The sequence below is a fragment of the Ovis canadensis genome, chromosome 5, assembly GCF_042477335.2.
Source record: "Ovis canadensis isolate MfBH-ARS-UI-01 breed Bighorn chromosome 5, ARS-UI_OviCan_v2, whole genome shotgun sequence".
In the NCBI taxonomy this organism is placed as follows: domain Eukaryota; kingdom Metazoa; phylum Chordata; class Mammalia; order Artiodactyla; family Bovidae; genus Ovis; species Ovis canadensis.
In genome coordinates, this window is record NC_091249.1 from 65,083,769 (window position 1) to 65,109,607 (window position 25,839).

The 25,839-nt window shown below is 43.2% G+C and overlaps 3 protein-coding genes across 5 annotated transcripts in view; all 3 read left to right on the forward strand.

Moving 5' to 3' along the window:
- The first annotated feature begins 6,081 nt into the window (after window positions 1-6,081).
- Window positions 6,082-11,111, forward strand: LOC138440415 (protocadherin gamma-A1-like). Its single transcript, XM_069589877.1, has one exon. The coding sequence runs from the start codon at window positions 6,731-6,733 to the stop codon at window positions 9,161-9,163; it is 2,433 nt and encodes an 810-aa protein (XP_069445978.1). The 5' UTR covers window positions 6,082-6,730; the 3' UTR covers window positions 9,164-11,111.
- A 1,615-nt stretch (window positions 11,112-12,726) lies between these two features.
- Window positions 12,727-16,734, forward strand: LOC138440419 (protocadherin gamma-A2-like). Its single transcript, XM_069589908.1, has one exon. It carries the CDS (start codon window positions 12,913-12,915, stop codon window positions 15,391-15,393), a length of 2,481 nt encoding a protein of 826 aa, XP_069446009.1. The 5' UTR covers window positions 12,727-12,912; the 3' UTR covers window positions 15,394-16,734.
- Window positions 16,735-17,672: 938 nt separating this feature from the next.
- LOC138440417 (protocadherin gamma-C4) overlaps window positions 17,673-25,839 on the forward strand; it is a 166,580-nt gene continuing 158,413 nt past the window's right edge. The window contains exons 1-2 of one of the 3 annotated variants that reach the window (XM_069589905.1): window positions 17,673-20,291; window positions 21,184-21,960. In XM_069589905.1, the coding sequence (XP_069446006.1) occupies window positions 17,868-20,291; window positions 21,184-21,297 (2,538 nt within the window). In that variant the 5' untranslated portion in view covers window positions 17,673-17,867 and the 3' untranslated portion in view covers window positions 21,298-21,960. Of the gene's footprint in view, window positions 20,292-21,183; window positions 21,961-22,766; window positions 25,315-25,839 lie in introns of those variants that run through there. The other 2 variants (XM_069589891.1, XM_069589902.1) reach the window with 2 other exon arrangements.

Here is a 25,839-nt window from a genome sequence, read left to right on the forward strand (position 1 = left end):
TTATTTCTCCACTGATCTCCAGTAGCATATTGGGCACCTACCGACCTGGGGAGTTCGTCTTTCAGTATCCTATCATTTTGCCTTTTCATACTGTTCATGGAGTTCTCAAGGCAAGAATACTGAAGTGGTTTGCCATTCCCTTCTCCAGTGGACCGCATTCTGTCAGACCTCTCCACCATGACCCGCCTGTCTTGGGTGGCCCCACACGGCATGGCTTAGTTTCATTGAGTTAGACAAGGTTGTGGTCCGTGTGATCAGATTGACTAGTTTTATGTGATTATGGTTTCAATGTGTCTGCCCTCTGACCTACAACACTATATTAGTTCCAGGTGTACAACATAATCATTCAGTATTTCTGTACATTACAACATAATCACCGCCACTGTTCGTCTAGTTGCTGTCCGAAACCGCACAAAGTTATTATGATTTTATTGACTATATTGTATTCCCCATGCTATCAATTTCATCCTTGTGACTCATTTATTTTGCATCTGTTTGTTTTATGTTTTTCTTTTTTCGGTTCCACATATAAGTGAAATCATATGGGATTTGTCTTTTTCTGTTTGACTTACTTCACTTAGCATTATATCCTCTATGTCCATCTATATAGTAGCAAATGACAAGATTTTTTAAAAAGATTTATTTGTTTATTTTTTGGCTATAGTGACTCTTCATTGCTGCACTTGGGCTTTCTCTAGTTTAGGGAGCAAAACTTTGTTGCGGTGCACAGGCTTCTCATTTCCCTGGCTTCTCTTATTGTGGAGCATGTTCAAGGGCTTCAGTAGTTGTGGCACATGGGCTTAGTTGCTGCAGAGCATGTGGGATCTTCTGGGACCAGAGATGGAACAGTGTCCCTTGCATTGCAAGACCATTCTTAACCACTGGACCACCAGGGAAGCCCAAGATTTTGTTTTTATTTATGGCAGTGTACATATGCCATATGTAGATATATGTATACCGCATCTTATTTATCCATTCATTTATTGTTGGACACTTAGGTTGCTTCCATTTCTTGGCCATTGTGAATGGTGCTGCAGTGAAAATAGTGGTGCTTAATCTTTCCAAGTTAGTGTTGTTGCTGTTATTATTGTTATTTTCAGAAACATACCCAGAAATGGAATTGCTGCATCATGTGGTAGTTCTGTTTTTAATTTTTTTAGGAACCTCATACTCTTTTTAAAAAGGAAGGAAATTGTGACATAATACTGCAACACGGATGAACTTTGAGGATATATGCTATGTAAAATAGGCAAGTAAAAAAAGACAAATACTGTTTGATTCCACTTATATAAGTTATTTAGAATAGTCAAAATCATAGAGACAGCAAGTAGAATGATGTTTGCCAGGGGCTAGAGAAAGAGGAGAATGAGGAATTGCCATTTAATCGGTAAACGGTTTCAGTTTTATGAGATAAAAAAGAATTCCGGAGATGGATAATTGTGATAGTTGCATGACACTATGAATGTACTTAATACTACTAAACTGTACACTTAAAATGGTTATGTTGGTAAATTTTGTTTTATGTAAAATCATAATTGAATAATGCAATTACTGATACTTTAAATTTTTTGTCGGTATTTTCTACTTTTTATAGTGGTGATTTCTTTTATATTATACAATATACAGTAAGAATTTCCTTTTCTAATGTAAAATTGTTTTTACAATGGATAATTTCTTGAGTAAAAAATGTTTAAGAAAAAGAAACTTCAGTAGTATTCTTCAAAAGAAAATGTCAGGAGGGAAATTGTGTAAGAATGTTAAGCTGATGTGAATTTTAATAAATTTAAACATTTGTTTTAAATTTTGTAGAAAGACCATTTTATTAATATTTTGTCAAAAAGAGATAGTGACCGGTAGCCTTTATACTGAATTAACTGGTATTTTAAAATAAATCCCGGAAATAAAGGAGGACTTTCAGAAATAACAAGCGGTAGATATCCTACTGGACCTCTGGGTGCCGCTGTCGGCCAATCCGTGGCTGGAGTGAAACAAAGGGGTCCACTAGCTATTCTGACGCAGCAATGTCCGCAGACTTTTGAGAAATGCACCAGGAGCAGACTCTGCACACCATCTCTCCCGCAATCTGCTCCAGATATCTGGGTCTAGAAGGTGAGAAAGAGCCGCTGCCTTTTCTTTCCAGCGCACTTTGGTAATCCGAGAAGCAGCTGTAGTGAGATGTATTCAGACCTTCAAAGCAGCATCAAGAAGAGATGGAAGTCTCCTTACAGGGAAGACGCGGGAGCGAAGGAAACGCTCTTTCCTTTCCCGATGTCTTTGTTCAACTTAGTGAACTGCGCAGAAGAGGCACTGTGAGATTCCTTCCGGGAGATGTAGCCAAGGATTTAAAAGTGGGGATTCGCGCCAAAGATCTACTCGGTGACCAGAACCATGGGTGAGTGCTGAGCAAGGAGCAGGGAGGAGCAAAAGAATGACAGGATAGATGTAGCCAATAAGCCAAAGGGAGTCCCTAGGACCCTTGAATTCTGAAACGTCACTGGAAATTTTTTTATATAATAAAAGTATATAAATATTTTATATTTATATTTTATATATTTATATATTTTATGTAAACTATTTCTATAAAGTAGGGCTTCCCTGGTGGCTCAATGGTAAACAATCTGCTTGCCAATGCAGGAGGCGCAGGTTCCATCCCTGGGTTGAAGAGATCCCCTGGAGAAGGAAATGGCAACACACTCCAGTATTCTTGCCTGGGAAATACCATGGACAGAGGAGCCTGGTGGGCGAGAGTCCATGGGGTTGCAAAAGAGTAGGACACGACTTAGCAACTAACCAACAATAATTTACCCTAGATATAAATAACATATGGCTTTGAGCACAGCCATTTTGTATTGAAAATTCTGGAATCCTGTCTTAATAGGAGCAAAGTTTACTTCCAAACTGAAGTAGATATGGATGCCGCAAGTAATTCTCTACAAGTTTATCAGATTAGTTTCAGTTAGACAGCTCTCTCACTGCCAAAAGTAAAAGAGAACACTGGGGCAGTAAATTCTCTGGTTATTTATTGGGAAAATCTGGACCAGTGTAGCAGAGCTGTCATCACTTAGTGGTTAAGAGGAGATTCAGGGGAATATGCAGGTCTTGGATGCCAAAGCCAGTCCTCCCATAATGAGCTACAAGAGTACAGCAGTCTGTCTGCCAGAGAACCTCCTTGTCTGCATTCTTCAGGTGATCCCTGCGGAGCTAGATGACACCCTTAAGGTAGAGTTCTCCTCCACTTTTCACAGTCTCACCAGGCATACAGAATATATTCCATAATGACGGCACTTGTCTTTGATTTTGAAGAATGACAGTTACATCACAGCATAGAATAGAAGACGGGACAGTTAAGGGCCTTTTTCACAATCCTGGTTGAATTGGAGTTGAGAACTATAGCAGTGCAGATGACTTTCAGCTGGATGTTTAGTCCTATTAGAGATAAGAACTGTTGTTGGTGTAATCAAAACAACAGGACTCAGAGACTTGCTTGAAAAGAGCAGTTGAAAGATATTCTAGAGAGTAATAAACACAGAGCCAAACAATTCACCAGTGAGAATTAGTAATTCTTTGTAAACCACTGGCAGATGAAGTTCTAAACTGGGGGCTGATTTGGAATTATGAGCTAACTGACAGGACAAGCTGTCCCTCTCCTCCCACACAAGCAACAGCCTGAATATAACCCACATCACCAAAAATGCTCTAGTTTTCCAACAGGTCTACTGTATGGTCCAGAAGACTGAGAGCACTCACCCAGCGCCCCATCCATTGCACACTTTAGTGCTTCCAACTCAAATTTGGTGCCCTAAGTGCATCCTGTTTTTCCTGACCAGTGACCTGGTGCTGTTGTCTGACATGTCACCGAGTGTAGAGCACAATGGTGTTCATTGCAGCCTACCTTTGAGCTGATACTATGCCCCTCGACCAGGGCTCAGTGACATCCTGAGTCAGCCTGTAATAGTGGACTACCACTGCCAAAACTTAGAGAACACTCGCTATGCCAGGAGTTGCACCTGGAAGTTGTGTCCCTTTTCAGTGGGGCACTGCTTACTGTGCAGCCCGACTACCTGGTCGCCAAGATGGACACTGACTGGGCACAACACCTGACTGTCCTGTCAGGTGCTTCAGACCACCTGATCCAACTCTTCAACCTGAGGATGCCCAAGAGTGAGTTGTCCACTGGGGCACTATGGATGACAGGGATGTTGCTCTCGGGGACTTGCTGGTCACTGTGCTCAATGACAATATTCGTCACACTGCCGCTGGTCTTTGCAGGAGCTATGGACAGACTTCCGTGACCACCCGGCACCTCCTACCAGAGCTGCAGTTTTACCTGGTTATGGCCTTTTGGCCTTGATCTCCATGCTCTTCTTCCTACAGGTGACTCTGGCCATAGCCCAGTGCCTGCACTGCTCTTCCAGCCCTGCTTTCAGCCTGGTCCAAGCCTGGATTTGGAGTTGCTCCCACTTTAGCAGGAGAGATTTGCCCTATTCTACTGTCAATACATGGCTTGGCTTCAGATCTTGCAATGTTAATTTCTTCAAATTAACTCGGAAACCTTTTAACTGGATAGTTTCTGTAGTACAATCAGTGAAGCCTTAAATATTACATTGGATTTAAATGTATATGTGTGAATTTTAACACTTTTACTTCATAACTATCCTGCTGTAAGCAGTTCTGCTTACTTTTGTTGTCTTTAGGGGTGTGGGGAGCTCTACAAATTCTCTTGCTAGTTTCTATGTATATTTTGATTTGTTTCATTAGCCAGAAAATTCCTGTGGGCAAAATTTTGTGCCTATTAATGCATGGTCTGAGAAGTTATATTTCCTGTTGAAGAGTTCTTTCTTTGAAATAGTGAAGGAAGTTCACGGCATCTTTAAGTTTCTGCTCTTGGGCTCCATTATACTTGTCTTTGAGAAATGGAAAATTGTAGATTTGGTTATATAAGAACATAGATTCTCTCTCCCAAGACTATTCTGGCCTTTGTTTCCTTTCTTTCCTCATTTTCCAGACCCTTCTCAGTCATGGTGTCCATGGGCTGGCTGCCAATATCTGGCCCAATTTGTTCCTGAAAAATGTCAACCTCTAGAATGCAGAGATCATTCTTTCCTAACTTTTGTGTAAGTTTAAATAAATGACACTAAGTCTGAGACATTTTAGTTAGTAACCATTTACTAATTTTGCAATGAGTAAAAGAATGAAGGCAGTATAGTTTTAAAATCTTGCTACTTTAGAAAACCAACTTCTTTTGGAGAATGTATTAAGTGTGGATGTAGGAAAATACGTGTTATTCTATACAGACTATCTAAAAATAAAGATGTGGCATTTTTATTTTCAGTTTTGAAAAATAATATCACTGCCTCTTATGTCTCTTAAAGTCTAAATTAGATACTCATGTGACATTTTTCCAATGAAATGTCAAGAACCCAGTGTTTTTTGTTTGGTTTGGTTTGGGTTTTTGGCCACAACTCTTAGTGCCTGGATCAGGGATTGAATCCATGTCCGTTGTAGGGGAAGCACAGAGTCCTAATCACTGGACTGCCAGGGAAGACCCAGCCTAGTGTTATTTTATTCAAAATGTATTACTTTCAGCTGAGTTAAAGGTCTTTTTAAATTCCATATTAAAGGTCTTTTTAAATGCACATAATACATAGATACTACAGTAAAAGAAAAATAGGATGGAGTAAAAAATATGTCCTTCAAAACTCCCAAGATTTCTGCTAAAGATATTCAGAGCACAACATATAGGAAATAGGACAGTCCAATGTGTTAAAGCCTTGCTTCTGCTGCTGCTGCTAAGTCGCTTCAGTCATATCCGACTCTGTGCGACCCCATAGACAGCAGCCCACAAGGCTCCCCCGTCCCTGGGATTCTCCAGGCAAGAACACTGGAGTGGGTTGCCATTTCCTTCTCCAATGCATAGAAGTGAAAAGTGAAAGTGAAGTCACTCAGTGGTTTCTGACTCTTAGCGACCCCATGGACTGCAGCCTACCAAGCTCCTCCATCCATGGGATTTTCCAGGCAAGAGTACTGGAGTGGGGTGCCATTGCCTTCTCTGAAAGTCTTGCTTACACTCTGAAATTTTATTTTTTCCTTTTAGTTTTTTTTTTCATCCTCTAGTCAAAGGGCAGTTACTCTTCTCTATGGCTTATGAAATGACTAGGCGGTCAACATACACTCCAGAGGTGGAGGGATGATTAGTCTCCTTTGTGTTATTTCCTGAATAGCAAACAGGGAATGCTTGGGAATTCCCAGGTAGTTTGGGAATCCTACTAGAATATCCAACAGAGCTTGGATTCTACTGTATGATACAATTTAGCAATAAGTAGTTGTAATTAATTAATGAACATAGTAGTTTCTCCTTTTCATAGTGTTAATGTATTATGCTTAGCGAGTTTCTCGACAATAAACTAAGACTTAAGGAAACGTAGTAGCTGAATGAGAAGAGAAAGTTCAAGTGTTATCTAGGAGTGCAGTAACTGGTTAGGACTCTGGGTGCCGCTGTTCACCAGTCTGGAAGATGAAGACAGCACGCATACACCCAGGGCGGGAGGGGGACTTCTTGAACCACCATCACTGCCGGATTGAAAAGTCTCTCTGAGGCTGCCCTGATCATACTTCTGGACCACTTTCTGCTCTGAATTCTCCTGAAAATAAAATTCTGTTAATTTAGACTCAGAGAGCAGGTAAACAATACTCTTGGTGCCAGACTGAGAGATTACGAAGCAAGAGAGCAATGGCGATTCGAGTGAAGGTGCTCGGCTGCCGCAGGCTGGTCCTACTGTTCGTTTTTCTGGGGCTGTTGTTGGAAGCCCAGGCTGGGAAGATCCGCTACTCGGTGTCAGAAGAGACAGACAAAGGTTTTTTTGTGGGCAACATCGCCAAGGATCTAGGGCTACAACCCCAGGAGCTGATGGAGCGCGGAGTCCGAATCATCTCCAGAGGTAGGAAGCAGCTCTTTGCTCTGAACCTGCGAAGCGGCAGCTTGGTCACGGCGGGCAGGATAGACCGGGAAGAGCTCTGCGCTCAGAGCGTGCGGTGTCTGGTGAGTTTTAATGTCTTAGTAGAGGATAAAATGAAGCTTTTCCCTGTTGAAGTGGAAATAATTGATATTAATGACAACACTCCTGAATTCCAGTTAGAAGAAGTGGAATTTAAAATGAATGAGATAACTGCGCCAGGTACCAGGATCCCCCTGCCTTCTGGGCAAGACCTTGATGTGGGTATGAATTCGCTCCAGAGCTATCAGCTCAGCTCCAACCCTCATTTCTCCCTGGATGCTCAACAGGGATCTGATGGGTCCCAACAGCCAGAGATGGTGCTGCAGAGTCCCCTAGACAGGGAAGAAGAAGCTGTCCATCACTTCCTCCTCACTGCTTTTGATGGGGGCAACCCAGCCCGTTCAGGAACCCTCCGAATTCGAGTTCAGGTGGTGGATGCAAATGACAACCCTCCAGCGTTTACACAAGCAGTGTACCACACGAGTGTACCCGAGAACGTGCCTCTAGGCACTCGGCTGCTCACGGTAAAAGCCACGGACCCAGATGAAGGTGCCAATGGGGAAGTAACATATTCATTTCATAATATAGACCACAAAATGGCACAGATATTTCACTTGGATTCTTACACGGGAGAAATATCAAGTCAAGAACCTCTGGATTTTGAAGAATACACAATTTATCCAATGGAAATTCAAGCTCAGGATGGTGCAGGCCTCATGGCCAGAGCTAAGGTGCTGGTCAAAGTACTGGACATAAATGATAATGCCCCAGAGGTAACCATCACCTCTGTCACCACTTCAGTCCCAGAAAACTTTCCTCCTGGGGCCATAATTGCTCTTATCAGTGTGCATGACCAGGACTCCGGAGACAATGGTCACACTTCATGTTCCATTTCTGGAAATCTACCCTTTAAATTAGAAAAGTTAGATGATAATTATTACCGTTTGGTGACAGAAAAAACAATGGATAGAGAACTTACCTCCCAGTACAACATTACAGTAACAGCCACAGATCAGGGAACTCCGATTCTATCTACTGAAACACACATTTCACTGCAAGTGACAGATATCAACGACAACCCCCCTGTCTTCCCCCAAGACTTCTACTCCACCTACATTTTAGAAAACAACCCCAGAGGTGCCTCCATTTTCTGCGTGACAGCCCATGATGCCGACAGTAATGAGAATGCACAGGTCACTTATTCCCTGGTGGAGGACACCATCCAAGGAGTGCCTCTATCCTCCTATATCTCCATCAACTCAGACACTGGAGTCCTATATGCGTTGCGATCGTTTGACTATGAGCAGTTCCAGGACCTGCATTTGAGATTGATGGCTCGTGACAGTGGGAACCCACCACTCAGCAGCAACGTGTCTGTGAGCATATTTGTGCTGGACCAGAATGACAACACACCTGAAATCCTGTATCCTGCACTCCCCACGGATGGTTCCACGGGTGTGGAGCTGGCACCCCGCTCTGCAGAACCAGGCTACCTGGTCACCAAGGTGGTGGCAGTGGACAGAGACTCTGGCCAGAACTCCTGGCTATCTTACCGCCTACTCAAGGCCAGCGAGCCGGGACTCTTCGCGGTGGGGCTGCACACCGGCGAGGTGCGCACAGCGCGGGCCCTGCTAGACAGAGACGCGCTCAAGCAGAGCTTGGTGGTGGCAGTCCAGGATCACGGCCAGCCCCCTCTCTCGGCCACCATCACGTTCACCGTAGCTGTTGCTGACAGCATTCCAGAAGTGCTGGCCGACTTGGACAGCATTGAAACTTCCTCCCACCCGGACAACTCCAGCTTCACGCTGCACTTGGTAGTGGCTGTGGCCGCGGTCTCCTGCGTCTTCCTCGCCTTTGTCATCGCGTTGCTGGTGCTCAGGTTGCGACGCTGGCACAGACTGCGTGCGCAGACTTCAGCAAGTGTATTAGCGGGCTTGCCCGCCTCTCACTTTGTGGGCGTGGACGGGGTGCGGGCTTTCCTGCAGACCTATTCGCACGAGGTCTCGCTCACCGCGGACTCTCGGGGGAGTCACGTGATCTTCCCGCCTCCCAACTACGCCGACACGCTCATCAGTCAGGAGAGTGGTGAGAAAAAAGATTTTTTGTCAGTACCCCAGTCTTTACTTGAAGACAAAAAGGAAACATTTTCTCAGGTAAATCTTTTGTAGTAAATTTTTATCTAGAAAAAAATAATTTCTGTGTTTACTTACTTGCTTTCACTCTTTACTGCTAAAAAGTCTCTATTTCCCATCTTTGTGTTTGTCTTTGTGTTTATATTTACAGATCCTGGGAAATCATTATTGTTTCTATCCAAGTATATTTATAATTGTTCTTTCATTGAAAAGATCATAATTAATCATAATGTAGTTGGTTGGGACAGAGTTGTGGAAAGAGCATTGCATCAGAAACAAGGAGATTTAGCTTCTAACGTTTTCTTGCTTGCTTCTGGCCAAGTAATTTTTTCTTTACCATGCTCTTATCTGACAGTGATAGAGTCTGACTAGGTCTACAAATATTTATGTTACTGATTCTGTTTTCAGATATCCTTAGATTATAAATATCTCATCTATTCCTAAATTTAATGTATATGTCATCTGTTGGGGTGCTGTTTTATTTGGGAATATTTGAAGAGGTAAAGATTGTCTAAAGTAGTATTTTAAGTTGTGTTAACATAAAATTATGGAAATTTAGGTAACCTGAAAATTTAAACTATTGTTGAATATTTCAGCCCTTTTGCTCATTTATTTTTATATGTTTTATGCACACTCAAGAATACACCAAATGTTTAAGTAAGTTACAAAATGAAGTAATAAAATGGACGACAGAAAATTTCCTCTGCAACATGAGAAAAAGTTTGAAGCCTCCTGGCTTGTATATTATGCCTATAATGTAAACAACTAACAAAAATCAAATGTATCTTCCACTTTAATGTATTAGCTCTTCACAAGAAATGTATCATAAGTCCATGCTTTAAAATACTCTGTTCCAATAAATTAAAGAGATACATAAAATATGAAATGAAAAAAGCAAAAGCATAATAAGGCACAAATAAAAATAAATAAATAAATGGGCCAAAGATGGGAAGAAAGTGGTGAGCCAGGCTAACACTAAAGCGGGAATTCTGGTCTTGGACTTATCTTGATTGGACAAATCTGTATACAATCTTATACACAACAAATATAGAATGACCATTTTTATATGAAAATATGGAGAATCTACAACAATTTAGTACATAATCATCACATGCACAAAAAATGGCAGAGAAAATTTCAAAGTACCAATAATATACATGCTTTATAACATGTGCTTAAGTCACAAAGTGGGTGGTAGGGGGATAGGGGAGAGTTATTAATGATAAAAAGGTACAGACCTTGCATTGTAAGATGAATAAGGCTGTAGGACCCAATGTATAGCATGGAGACTATAGTTGATAACATTACATTGTATAATAGAGATTTGCTGAGTGTAATTTAATTCTCTCATACACACAAAGGTAAGTATGTAAAGTGATGAATGTATTATTAGCTCAGTAGGAGGAATCCTTTCACAGTGTGTATATGTATCAAATCATCATGTTGTACACTTTAAGTATCTTAAAATTTTATTTAAAATTGTAAAGCTGGAAAAATCACAAAGCAAATATTTTAAAATAAAACAAAATGGGCATTTAAATCTATACCACTAAACTACTATTGGACTTAAAAAATCACAATGGAAATAAAAACTCAAAAATTAAAACATTATTTATTTAAAATTGTGGAATGCCTCTAAAAGATATTTAGGGTTAAGTTTACAGACAACCATAAGAATTTCAAAAAACAGATTATTAAAATTAGTGAAGTTAGCTCAACAATCAAGAAATAAAGCAAAAAATATATAATATCAGTATAAAGAAAATAACAGGAAAGGAAACAGAGTATAAATTATTGAAATGCAAACCAGGAAGAATTCTGATGGTGAAGCAATAGAAGCTGACACTAGTGGGGAGAAACTGAATCTTCTGTCAAGTGCTGGGACTAATATTGGCTAGGCAGATAGCAAGACTAAAATTCATTTTAGAGATCTTAAAAGAAGACCCAAAATTCTGATTATAGACAAAGACCTGGAAAAAGAAAAGGAAAAGCAAGTGAGACTGGGAAAAAATAAAACAGCTTAACACAAAGCAAGAAGCATGAGTGGGAAATAATATACTGTGTAAAACCAAATGTTGTCAAAGACAAACAGAAAAATCTTTAGAGAAACTGCAAATAACGGATGTCAAGTGGTTACTTAATGAGACTCAAAAGTATCAAAAGACTGCTGAAGAAAAAGTTTTAAGAAACAAACTAGAGGTTCTATTGGAAAACATGAGTTGATAAGAATTGTTTCCAATAAATATTTCATCAGTGTTCTCAGAGGAATGGATTGAAAATGAAAAAAGTTCAACAGGGAAGAACTCAAAAGGCAAAAAGACTGAAATAAGACCAGAAGTGTACGATCTTGCTGAAGAATTGATTCTAAGTCCTATCTACTGTGACTTGTGACTAAATGGGATTTATTAGTTGTGGATGCAAGAATATTTCAGTATAAGAAAATCTAATATAAAACTTCATATGAAAAGATTAAAGATAAAAGCTGTTCATTTCAATAGAGGCATAATAAAGGTCTTGAGAACATTCAACACATGATTAAAATCTTTTAGCAAACTGAAAACTGAAGGAAATGTACTTAAACTGACAAAGAATATTTGTCAAAAACTTATAGAACTATCCAAAGCAATCTACAGATTCAATTCAATGGCTATCAAAATCCCAATGCCTTTTTTATAAGTAGAAAAAAGTCTATCCCAAAATTCACATGGGGCATCAAGGGACCTCAAATAGCCAAAACAATCTTGGAAAGAGAACAAACCACCTTCAGTTTCCTTCATGTTTATGCTGCCTCTCATTCCAAGCATTTGTACTAAGGTTCTAGAACACTATTCTAACCTTTCTTGATTCGGTCCTACCCTTTAGGATCCAGGTTCAATCCTGTCCTGAAAAGTGTTTTCTGACCACCCCCCCCCAGGCTGAATATCCTTCCTGTGTATTTTCCCACTGCCCAGAGTTTCCAACCATCATAGCAGTTGTGATACTCTATTAAAATACTCCATTTACTGTGTCCTCCCTTATCATGTAAATTCCCTTGAGAACTGGGACTGTGTTCATCAGGTGCACCAGTTCTGTCTACAGCATCAATCAAGCAAAGTGTCAGGCAAAGGTTAGTCACTCAATTAAGTGTGATAACTCAATAATTTAAATACAGGTTTTGAAGTTCAATACTAAGCCATTAAGCACAGAAATTTAAAATATATAACACTAGAATATAATGTAGCTAATGTTTTTAGATTAATCTTACTTTCTCCCAATATGGAATTAGAGGTTGAAGATTTTTGGTCTAAGGGCAGAGGCTACCTTGATTAGTGCCTCCAAAGTTCAACAGTGCTTTCCTTGCTACTATCAAGATCACATTCATTCACACCATTCTTATTCATTCTGAAGAGAAAAAAAAGACTCGACTTGAAAGAGCAATCTCTCAGTTATCTTAGAACTGTAAAATTCTTCAAAGCATCTTGAAAGTGACAGGAGTAACAGGAAGTAACTGGATTTGCCTGGGAGAATGCAGAAATTACTTAGGCCTCTGGGTGTCGCTGTTGACTACCTAAGAAGTAACCCCGTGAGCCATCCAATCCAACATTACGATTTCCATAACACAAAGGGCTGGGCATTTGGCCCGCAAGGTTCGGGGCGGCAAAGAAATTCAGTCCAACAGCCCACTAGTTCTCTCCACAGTGACGTGGTTCCTTGAATGCTGGTCACCTCAGACCCTGAGGAATAAAGATTGGAATCCCGAGCTGGAGGCCGGAAGTTGCCTGGGAGAAAAGACTGCCGCTCAAGAAATGGCGGCTCTGCTAAATTTGCCACATCGCGGAAGGTTTGTCCTGCTGTGCCTGCTTTGGGTGGCCCTGTGGAAGGTTGGAGCTGGGCAGATGCGCTATTCAGTGCCAGAAGAGATAGAAAAAGGGTCATTCGTGGGCAGCGTTGCCAAGGATCTCGGGCTAGAGCCTCTGGCACTGGCGGAGCGCGGAGCCCGCATCGTCTCCAGAGGTAGGACGCATCTTTTCGCTCTGAACCCGCGAAACGGCAGCTTGGTCACCGCGGGCAGGATAGACCGGGAGGAGCTCTGCGCGCAGAGTGCGCGGTGTCTGGTGAGTTTTAACATACTCCTGGAAGATAAGTTGAGCATTTATTCAGTAGAAGTGGAAATAAAAGATATTAACGATAATGCCCCTCGCTTTGGAGTAGAGGAAGTGGAGCTAAAAATTAGTGAAACGACTACGCCAGGATTTCGGATCCCTCTTAAGAGTGCGCATGATGCAGACGTCGGAGAGAACACTCTCCAAAAGTACGAAATTAATTCAAATGACCACTTCTCTCTGGACGTGCGAAGCGGGGTGGATGGTAACAAGTACCCGGAGCTGGTGCTGGGACGCGCTTTGGACCGTGAGGAGGAGGCCGTACACTACCTCGTTCTCAAGGCTTTGGACGGGGGCGACCCTATCAGATCTGGGACCTCCCGCATCCGCGTGACGGTCTTGGATGTGAACGACAACGCTCCTGTTTTTACACAGCCCGAGTACCGGGTAAGTGTTCCAGAGAATACTCCCGTAGGCACCCGGATACTTACAGTGACCGCCACTGATGCAGATGAGGGATACAATGCCCAAGTGACTTATTTTCTGGAGAAAAACCCTGAAGAAACCTCAGAGGTATTTGAGCTTAAGTCATCATCTGGAGAAATAACAATCACAAAAAGCCTAGATTATGAGGATGCCAAATTCCACGAAATTGATATTGAAGCTCAGGATGGTCCGGGCCTTCTGACCAGAATGAAGGTCACTGTCACAGTTCTGGACGTGAATGACAATGTCCCAGAATTCTACATGACATCTGCTACAAGCTCAGTTCCTGAAGATTCTCCTCCAGGAACCATAATCGCACTTTTCAATGTACATGACAGAGACTCTGGGCAGAATGCATTTATCACATGTTCACTCCCAGAGAACCTTCCTTTCAAATTAGAAAGGTCAGTGGACAATTACCACCGATTGGTTACAACTAGAGTCCTTGACAGAGAACAGTTTTCCTCTTACAACATCACTGTGACTGCTAAAGATGGAGGGAGCCCATCTCTATCCACAAATGCTTACATTTTGCTGCAGGTGACAGACATCAACGACAACCCCCCCACCTTTCCCCACACATCCTACTCTGCCTACATTCCTGAAAACAACCCCAGAGGTGCCTCCATCTTTTCCGTGATGGCCCGTGACCCCGACAGCAACGACAATGCCCATGTAACTTATAGCTTGGCTGAGGACACCCTTCAGAGTGCACCCCTGTCCGCCTACGTCTCCATCAACTCTGACACCGGTGTTCTCTATGCACTGCGTTCCTTTGATTATGAGCAGTTCTGTGAACTTCAGTTATGGGTTACAGCACAGGATGGTGGGAATCCACCCCTCAGCACCAACGTGTCTGTGAGCATATTCGTGCTGGACCAGAACGACAACACACCTGAGATTCTGTACCCTGCACTCCCCACGGACGGTTCCACAGGCGTGGAGTTGGCACCCCGCTCTGCAGAGCCTGGCTACCTGGTCACCAAGGTGGTGGCGGTGGACAGAGACTCGGGACAGAACGCCTGGCTGTCCTACCGCCTGCTCAAGGCCAGTGACCCAGGGCTCTTCGCGGTGGGCCTGCACACCGGCGAGGTGCGCACAGCGCGGGCCCTGCTGGACAGAGACGCGCTCAAGCAGAGCCTGGTGGTGGCGGTCCAGGACCACGGCCAGCCCCCTCTCTCGGCCACCGTCACGCTCACTGTGGCTGTGGCTGACAGCATCCCAGACATCCTGACTGACCTAGGCAGCCTGAAGCCCTCAGTGGACCCTGACGACTCCGGCCTCACACTCTACCTGGTGGTGGCGGTGGCCGCGGTCTCCTGCGTCTTCCTCGCCTTTGTCATTGTGCTACTGGCGCTCAGACTGCGGCGCTGGCACATGTCGCGTCTGCTCCAGGCTTCGGGCAGCGGGTTGGCTGGCGTGCCGGCGTCTCAGTTTGTGGGCGTGGACGGGGTGCGGGCTTTCCTGCAGACCTATTCGCACGAGGTCTCGCTCACCGCGGACTCTCGGGGGAGTCACGTGATCTTCCCGCAGCCGAACTACGCGGACACGCTCATCAGCCAGGAGAGCTGTGAGAAAAAGGATTTTCTTTCAGAACCTCAATTTCTACCTGAAGATAAACAAGAAACATTTTCTCAGGTAAACTCTCTTCCTAATATTGCTGTGAGTTACTTTGCTAAAAGACATAAATTTACCTAATTACTTAGCTGTCTCCACAGTTTACCATACCTTTTCTATTTCCCATATTTCTTTGTGGACATGTTCAATTTTTACGAAATAGTCCTCATGAATTATTTCTCACTAGTTCTAAGCGTTCACATGGTGTAACAGGGAAGAGGAGCTAGAATCATTGTGTCATTAGTATAAATTGGGAATTAGTAGGTGAAGACGATATTTAGGTTATCAAAAGAGCCTCTAGGTTCAAGAGGGAGGGGTCATATGGATACCTGTGGCTGATTCATGTTGATGTGTGGCAGAAACCAGCACAATATTGTAAAGCAGTTATCCTCCAATTAAAAAAATTAATGCATTAACAACAACAAAAAAGAGCCTTAGAAACTAGGGTATCTGCTTTCTCTTACTTTCTTTCTCATCCCTTAGCAAACCATCCCAATCCACCCGAATCAACAGTCCTTTGTTAGATATATGAATGTTGACTTTTGTTTCCTCAAATATCTCCCTCTTTTAAAATTTAATACTTTTATGCTTTATATTTATGAATATTAATAAATACTGTAGTCGTTTGTTTTCATCTCAGTCTTTGTTTTTCATTCAGTTTAGCAGTGAGATTCCTCACATTTTTTTATTTGAATGATCTTCCCTATTAAAAGATGTGTTTAGGAATAGATACGCTTCACCATGTTTCAGGAAGGTATGTCATGCAATCTCTGTTTAGTTCAAAATGTCATTAGCCTCTAAAGTAGCTCTGTGTTCCTTTAAGAGTAATTGAGTTATCATTTGCTGTATTAATATAATTCATGGTTTATATAATAGTTAAGATGTGTCTGTTCCTTGTTACTTTTTATTTTTCTCATATGTGGAAACAACGTTGCCTTTTTATCTTTAAAAATAATATATATCCTCGAGGGATTAAGAGATCATATCAAATAATTGCCCCTAAAGATTCTCCTTTTAGGTTTCTATCTCAAAGTTTCCTACTCACAACAGCTGTTGAAAATGTTTCCAGTTCTTCCACCAACATCAGTCTCCCTTACAACCAAGTTTTCCTTCCCCATTCCTCTTCCCATGTTGGCTTTTAGTATGTTAGTTATATACTTAATAACAACAAAAAATACGCTACTATTCTGTGTAACTGGGGTCATCTTTTATTTGGAAATAATCCTATACTAAGCCAGTCATGTATATAATGGTGCCATCATTCTTTAAGATGTTGTGATTCTATACTGTTTAAGGGCATCTGAGGGAAATTGTGTTATTACTATTACATCATTTTCTTTGAGACAAAGTTGGCACTCACTGTGGAATAATACAAACATTTTGCAAGTAAATAAAGTATGAACGGGGGAAATTGAAAACAAAGTTCCTTTTAGTGTGTACAGTAACTCTTCATGAAATAAATGCCTTATGTGTAGCTGTATAATGCATCATGATTGAAGTGACAAATGAGTTCCTATTACTGTGCTTTGGAAAGGAAAACAAATACAGGAAAGGGGTTTCTGGAATACAAAACAAAAGTATCTCTACTAGTTTCAGTTTTGGTCCTTAAAAACATCTTCACACTCTAATTTTAGGCAAAACAGACTACTTTCAGTACCCTGAAGTTCTGTGGTTTCTCTCTCACATCTAGGTATTGCCATATTCTTCTGTCTTATATCCAGGCCTTACCCCTCCCTGATCCACTCCTCTCAGGTTTCTTGGGAAAACCTTTGGTAACCTCCAAGGCCAGGTTGGAGGCCCTCTCATTGCCCTTGGCCTCTGATCTTATGGCAGTATCTCACTGCACTATAATTCCTTGTTTGCTTTTATATCCTTATAACTCCATGAAGGAAATAGCTGTGTTTGTATCGTTAAATCTCCAAGTATTGTCAGCTACTCAATTATATGTATGTTTAATGAATGAGTTAAATGGAAAATATTAAAACTAAAATGTCAAGCTATGAAGGACAGATTTCAAGAGGCATGCCTTATAAATATGACTGATATTTCTGTGCAGTTCTTAAACTTTGAACATTTCAAAACAGTAACTTCGGCATGTTTGAAGCAATATTAGCGGCATTCAGGTTAACTCATGGATTATTAAGGAAGATACTTTAAATCTTTTAACATATAGCGATTCAGTTATGTGAAACAAAAACTGAGCCCATTACCTCTGAACAAAAAGAATTTCAGGTGCTTGGAAACTTAAAAATTTCTGACTTAGATCTTTGTCAGAGCGTGCAGTGAACGGTTATGCCTCTGAGCGTCGCTGTTCACCACTCAAGAAGGAAAACGCCGCTGAAAAGCTAGTCCTTTTCCTTGTTTCCAAAGAGCAGAGAACCAGCAAATCACACTCGGAAGATCCGAAGCTGCCTCAAAGCTCACCCCGTCAGTCAGCCAGCTCTGTGACCTATAAATTAGGTCCACGAAAGTCTTCGTTCCTTGAGAAAATAAGACTGAAGTCTGCCTTGGGAAACTGGAAACCAATTCAGAGAAAATAATTCACCAAAACGGAAATGACCAATTACCAGAGAGTTAGAAAGTGCGGAGGACTGGCCCTGCTGTGCGTGCTTCTGGGGACGCTGTGCAAGACCGGATGCGGGCAGATCCGCTATTCGGTGTCAGAGGAGCTGGACAGAGGCTCCTTCGTGGGTAACATCGCCAAGGACCTGGGGCTGGAGCCCCAGGAGCTGGCGGAGCGGGGAGTCCGCATCGTCTTCAGAGGTAGAACGCAGCTCTTTACTCTGAACCCGAGAAGCGGCAGCTTGGTCACCGCGAACAGGATAGATCGGGAGGAGCTCTGCGCTCAGAGCCCACAGTGTCTGGTGAGTTTTAACATCCTGGTTGAAGACAAATTGAACATTTTTGAAGTAGAAATAGAAATTAAAGACCTTAATGACAATGCTCCTGATTTTCTGACGGAGGAATTGGAAATAAAAATTAGTGAACTAACAGTTCCTGGAACTCGATTTCCACTTAAAACTGCCTTTGACCCAGATGTGGGCACGAACTCTCTGCTGAACTATCAGCTCAGCCCCAGTGACTATTTCTCCCTGGCTGTGAAGAGTGCCACTGATGGGGCCAAGTATCCAGAGCTGGTGCTGCAGCAGGCTCTTGACCGGGAGGAAAAGAAAGTTCACCAACTTGCCCTAATTGCTTCTGATGGTGGTGACCCTGTCCACTCTGGCAACTTGGGCATCCAAGTGACAGTTCTAGATGCAAATGACAATCCACCAGTATTTACCCAGCCTGAATATCGAGTAAGTGTTCAAGAGAACCTGCCAGTAGGCACTTGGCTGCTCACAGTGAATGCCACTGACCCTGACGAGGGATTCAATGCTCAAGTATCCTATGTACTAGATAAAATGCCTGGAAAAATCGCTCAGATTTTTTATCTCAACTCAGTGACTGGGGACTTATCGATAGTAAAAAATCTAGATTATGAGGATGCTACTTTCTATGAAATTATAATAGAAGCACAAGATGGACCAGGTCTCCTTTCAAGAGCTAAGATTCTGGTCACAGTTCTGGATGTGAATGACAATGCCCCAGAAATTACAATTACTTCTCTCACAGAATCAGTTCCAGAAGAGTCAACTGCTGGAAGGGAAATTGCCCTTATCAACGTGCATGATCGGGATTCCGGGCAAAATGGACAGGTCACAGTTTTTGTCCTTGGAAATATGCCATTTAATTTAGAAAAGTCAATAAACCAATATTATCGCTTAGTGACAGCCAGATCTCTGGACCGTGAACAGCAGTCTGAATATAACATCACTCTGAGAGCTACAGATGGGGGTAGTCCGCCACTGTCCACAGAAACACACATCACCCTGCATGTGGCAGACATCAACGACAACCCACCTGCTTTCACTCATGCCTCCTATTCTGCCTACATTCCTGAAAACAACCCCAGGGGAGCCTCCATCTTCTCTGTGACAGCCCAGGACCCTGACAGCATTGAGAATGCCCACATTACCTATGCACTGACTGAGGATACCATCCAAGGGGCACCTCTCTCCACCTACGTCTCCATAAACTCAGACACTGGAGTCCTGTATGCTCTGCATTCCTTTGACTTTGAGCAGGTTAGAGACCTGCAGCTACTGGTGACTGCTAGTGACAGTGGGAACCCTCCACTTAGCAGCAACGTGTCTCTGAGCCTATTTGTGTTGGACCAGAATGACAACACACCTGAGATTCTATACCCTGCCCTCCCCACTGATGGTTCTACCGGTGTGGAGCTGGCACCCCGCTCTGCAGAGCCAGGCTACCTGGTCACCAAGGTGGTGGCAGTGGACAGAGACTCGGGACAGAACGCCTGGCTGTCCTACCGCTTGCTCAAAGCCAGTGACCCAGGGCTCTTCGCGGTGGGCCTGCACACGGGCGAGGTGCGCACAGCGCGGGCCCTGCTGGACAGAGACGCGCTCAAGCAGAGCCTGGTGGTGGCGGTCCAGGACCACGGCCAGCCCCCTCTCTCGGCCACCGTCACGCTCACTGTGGCTGTGGCTGACAGCATCCCAGACATCCTGACTGACCTAGGCAGCCTGAAGCCCTCAGTGGACCCTGACGACTCCGGCCTCACACTCTACCTGGTGGTGGCGGTGGCCGCGGTCTCCTGTGTCTTCCTCGCCTTTGTCATTGTGCTACTGGCGCTCAGACTGCGGCGCTGGCACATGTCGCGTCTGCTCCAGGCTTCGGGCAGCGGGTTGGCTGGCGTGCCTGCGTCTCAGTTTGTGGGCGTGGAGGGGGTGCGGGCTTTCCTGCAGACCTATTCGCACGAGGTCTCGCTCACCGCGGACTCTCGGGGGAGTCACGTGATCTTCCCGCAGCCGAACTACGCGGACACGCTCATCAGCCAGGAGAGCTGTGAGAAAAGCGAGCCTCTCCTGATATCTCAAGATTTACTGGAAACGAAAGGAGACCCCAACGAGCTCCAGGTGAGTTTCTTTCTTTCTTTTAATATTTTAAGGAACAGTTATGCCAGTGTGGTTATTATAAAATTTTAATACACATTTATTTTAAAATAAAGCAATGAAGTAGCCATTGGTTGTTTTGTTTAAATATGTACCTCTCTTCTTCTGGGATTGTGGTGGGGCTGCACTTCCTTGCCTGGTATAGCTGGGCCTAGTAAATATTTCTGACCAATACACTGGAAGTAGAAGTATGTGACCTTCGCAGAGGAAGTCCTAGTTGTCATTTGTAAGAATTACCAGATCTCTAACTTATTTTTTGAAATCGTGACTGTGCCTCCTATCTAAGTCCTTGAATGACTGCAATGAAAGAAGAGCCCTGTGGTTGACTCAACACTGATGTGTATACCTGTGATAAGTAGATGTTTTTATTTTAATTCGCTGTGATGATGAAGTTTGTCACTTCAGCCTACCTAGCCTATCCTGATAAACAAGTATGTAGTATTTTAGGCTCTAATAATATGATGCTTAACTCCTTCCAAGACAGGCCAAACTGGATTCATCCTGATAACATAAAAATGATAGGGTAAAAAAATACAGAGGTTTGTCAAATTCTTTTACCTGGCATGTAGTCCCTACTTGGTGTACTTGTGTGTATCCATATGGATTTCAGCCTTTTCTCTGAAGGTGGGAAGCTCAATTGCCTAAACAGTTATGAGCCTTGGAGTGGCATTCCTTGTCCTTTGAGATAGATTATAAAATGTAAGGAGATATGTCTTAGCCTCTTTAAGAGATTTCCAGACTATCCACTTCAACCATGGAAAAGGAGTCCTAAAACTTTCTTTTAAAATATTTCTATATTTATTTGACTGCACTGGGTCTTGGTCACAGCACTCATGATCTTCAATCTTCCTTGTAGCATCCGGGATCTAGTTCCCTTACCTGGTATCCAACTTGGCCTGCCGCATTGGGAGCATGGAATATTAGCCACTGGAGCACCAGGGAAGTCCCAGGAGTCCTACAACTTTCTTGAGCTATAAATTGTTGACCCCTTTTTGAAATATATGAAATTATTTTCACCCATAAAGTTACACCAGAGTCATCCAAAATTAGGCCTAAATAGATTTCATTAGATCTTAAACAAAGGAGTACATCTCTCCTTCAGTGTGTTAGGAAGGGATACATTCAAAAGTGGGTGACAAAAGAGCCTGAACAAAATAGCTGAAAACAGAGAAGGTTGTAGTCTCACTCAAACCTGCAAATGCATCGCAGAAAATAATATTAAATGGCTAGGGCCACAGGAACTTTAGATGTTCAAAGAGAATTTTCTAAGAATTTCATGTAAAATATAACCTACACATATATTGGGAAAATACATAGAGTACAAAGGCATCTATTTGTATGGATGATAAGAAGTCTCAGACATGCCATTTTCACGAAAAATGATTTTTTAAGGATAGGCAAGACTTCATTACAATAAAAGGGGAGGAGGGTTTATAATTAAAGGAACAGAAAGTATCAAGACATGAAGTAGGGCAAACAAGGGCAAGGATGTCTTAGGAAATTAATAATCTGTCTTGACAGGAATGTAAAAGGAGTATGGATTAGTGCTGCAGGGTAACAGAATAAATTGTTTGGTTGTGCATCTAATTTGGTAGTGCATTTGAAATAAAGGTGTTTGTCTGTTTTACTTGCCTAAGACTGTTTAAGGATTATAGGTAAGTTTCAAAATGGGAGTGTCTAAGAACTTTCAGTTCCTCTCAAAGATTTACCAGTGATCAAATCAAACTCATTACACTTATTAATGTATAAATTGACTGGAACTGAGTATTTGCATTAAGGAGTATTTGTGTATAAAATCATATAGTAAAAAAGCACTGACTTCATTAAAATAAATATACTTACCCAATATTTAGTTTCATAAAAGCAGATGTATGCTCAAATACTAGATTGGTCTCTTTAACAAACTATCGGGCTCCTTTGTACTTAATGGGAATGTTACATATACTTTAAAATGCTGAGCAATATAGTCAAATACGTCTAGGATTTTTACTTTCTCTTTTTTCCAAAGATTAAATGTTTTTATCCACTAACAATAACCTAGTTAGTTACATCCACACTAGTCATGATACTAGTCATGCCAGTGTTTATAAATACAGTAGAATCACTGAAAATATTTTTGCCCTCCAAAATAAATAAATAAAAGCTATATGCCTTATGGAACATCTTTAATGAATAAAGAAGAATAAAATGATGGCAACATTTAAAAGATGAAAATCTAGATTTGAAGGGAAATTTTGAATAGTTTGTTCTTTCTAAAAAATAAAAAAAAAAAAAAACAAGATATTTATTAGTAGATTCAAGAGCTTAAACTTTGAGGAACAGGTAGTTGGGTAATATGCAGTTTCCTCAGGCAACCTCCTGGTGCCGCTGTTGACCAAAGGGAAGATAAGCATTTTCAGTTGTGCAGGAGTGGCTGGCAGTGTTTTCTTTCTTGCTTTGTCCTGTACACATCGGAATGCAGACGTACCTCCTGCAAATCGTACCCTCAAATCACAGAAGTCCAGGGTGCTGTGTTGATTATTTAAACATTCCAGAGACATCTTGAAGAGCAGCTTCCCAGAGAGTTCAAGAAATGCTTAGGAGCTTCAGAAAAGCTGAAACAATGAAAAGTCAGGTACTGTTTCTCTTCCTGCTGTCATTGTTGCGCGGGGCAATCTCCCAGCAGATCCAGTACTCAATTCCAGAGGAGCTGGACAAGGGCTCAAGGGTGGGGAACCTGGCCGAGGATCTAAGGCTCAGTGTCCAGGAGTTGCCAGCTCGAAAACTGCGGATTAGTGCAGAGGACTTTTTCAGCGTGAGAGCCGAGAATGGGGATTTGCTAGTGAGTGGCAGGATAGATCGAGAGAAGATTTGCGGGAGAAAATCTGAGTGTGCTGTAGAATTTGAAATGGTTGCTGACAATCCAATGACTATTTTCCATGTAAGTGTTGCAATTCAAGATATTAATGACAATGCACCACGTTTCACTGCAAAAAGCATTGACTTGGAAATCTCTGAGTTAGCCTTACCAGGGGTAAAATTCCCTCTGGATTCTGCGCAAGATGCAGATGTAGAAAGTAACTCACTGAAGAAATATTTCATCAGCCACAATGAGTACTTCTCTCTGTCAACGAAGAAAAGTCTTGATGGAAGTAAATACCCAGAGTTACTGCTGGAAAAACCTCTGGACAGAGAACAGCAGAATTCCCACCATTTAATCCTGACTGCCATGGATGGTGGGGACCCTCCTCTAAGTGGCACTACCCTGATCCGGATACAGGTCACTGATGCCAATGATAATGCTCCAGTGTTCAGCCAGGACACTTACAGGGTTAGCCTCCAAGAAAATGTGCCCCGGGGAACCTCCGTGCTGCAGGTGATGGCCACCGACCAGGATGAGGGCATTAATGCAGAAATCACCTATGCCTTCCTCAATGCCCCAGCAAGTACCAGCTTCCTCTTCATTCTCAATCCAAATACTGGTGACATCACAACCAATGGTACATTGGACTTTGAAGAGACAAGTAGATATATGTTGGGTGTTGAAGCCAAGGATGGAGGAGTACACACGGCTCACTGTAATGTTCAGATTGAAATTGTTGATGAGAATGACAATGCCCCAGAGGTGACATTCATGTCCTTCTCTAACCAGATTCCTGAGGGCTCAGACCTGGGAACTGTAATAGCCCTCATTAAAGTGCAAGACCAGGATTCTGAGCAAAATGGTTTGGTAACATGGTATGTTCAGGAAGAAGTTCCCTTCAAATTAGAATCCACCTCTAAGAATTACTACAAACTAGTGATTGATGGTGCCCTAGACCGAGAGCAGAAGGCAGAGTACAATGTCACCATCGCAGCCACTGACAAAGGCAAGCCTGCCCTTTCCTCCACTACAAGCATCACCCTACATATCCGCGATGTCAACGACAACGCTCCAGTTTTCCACCAAGCCACCTATGTGGTACACGTGGCAGAAAATAACCCGCCTGGCGCTTCTATCGCGCATGTCAGCGCCTCCGACCCTGACCTAGGGCCCAACGGCCACGTCTCCTACTCCATCGTGGCCAGCGACCTGGAGCCACGCGCGCTGTCGTCCTACGTGTCCGTGAACCCGCAGAGCGGCGTGGTGTTCGCGCAGCGCGTCTTCGACCACGAGCAGCTGCGCGCCTTCGAGCTGACGCTGCAGGCCCGCGACCGCGGCTCGCCCGCGCTCAGCTCCAACGTGAGCCTGCGCGTGCTGGTGGGCGACCGCAACGACAACGCGCCCAGAGTGCTGTACCCGGTGCTGGGGCCTGACGGCTCGGCGCTCTTCGACACGGTGCCCCGCGCCGCGCAGCCTGGCTACCTGGTCACCAAGGTGGTGGCGGTGGACGCAGACTCTGGACACAACGCCTGGCTGTCCTACCACGTGCTGCAGGCCAGCGAGCCTGGGCTGTTCAGCGTGGGCCTGCGCACGGGCGAGGTGCGCACGGCGAGGGCCTTGGGCGACAGGGACGCGGCCCGCCAGCGCCTGCCGGTCGCTGTGCGCGATGGGGGACAGCCGCCCCTCTCGGCCACCGCCACGCTGCTCCTGGTTTTCGCCGACAGCCTGCAGGAGGCGCTGCCGGACCTCAGTGACCGGCCCGCGCCGTCTGACCCCCAGGCCGAGCTGCAGTTTTACCTGGTGGTGGCCTTGGCCTTGATCTCGGTGCTCTTCCTCCTGGCAGTGATTCTGGCGGTCACCCTATACCTGCGACGCTCCTCCAGCCCCACTGCCTGGGGCTGCTTTAAGCCTGGTCTCAGTTCAAAGTCTGCACCTGGTGTTCTCCCCAACTACAGTGAGGGAACATTGCCCTATTCCTACAATCTGTGCGTTGCTTCACAATCAGCTAAGACAGAATTTAATTTTCACAATGTGACCCTGGAAACGGTTCCCCCTGGGGATCTCCTAGGTGAAGATCCTTCTATGGATATAGGTACCAGTAATGAAGACCCCCAAATCGCCTATGATTCCTCTTTTTCCCATCAGGTGAGTTTTTGCAGACTTACTTAACTTTTACTGCTGTATTTTATTTTCAATAGTGCATCATTAGTTTTGGTCCTTGTTCATTGTTCTAGTGATGGTAGTGGGAGAGGAGGTATATTGGATGGGTTGAGATTGGTTTCTTGATTGCTCATTAGTCTTGATGGTTAATTATTACTTATTGTTACTTCTCAATTTGTACTCTCAGTATTTCTATACATCAGCAAATCCTGCTACAAACAGCTTTTTCTGTCACCGCCCTTAGTAATAGCACTGCCCTTACATAGTTGATGTGTAATATACCTTTTTTCAAGATTGTAAATGTACTAACATTTCTTTAAGTTAAAAAAAAATTTTAATTTCACCTTCATCAAATACAGTTTAGTTGTTTATCTTTTTCTGTGATGTATTAATATAACCTTCAATAATTAAGTCTCTTAGCACTTTTTTGCTTTTCATATGTAGCAAAGACTGACAGGTTTCATATTTGAATCAGTAACTTTGGGTCTTTTTTCCCATTTTGTAAACTGT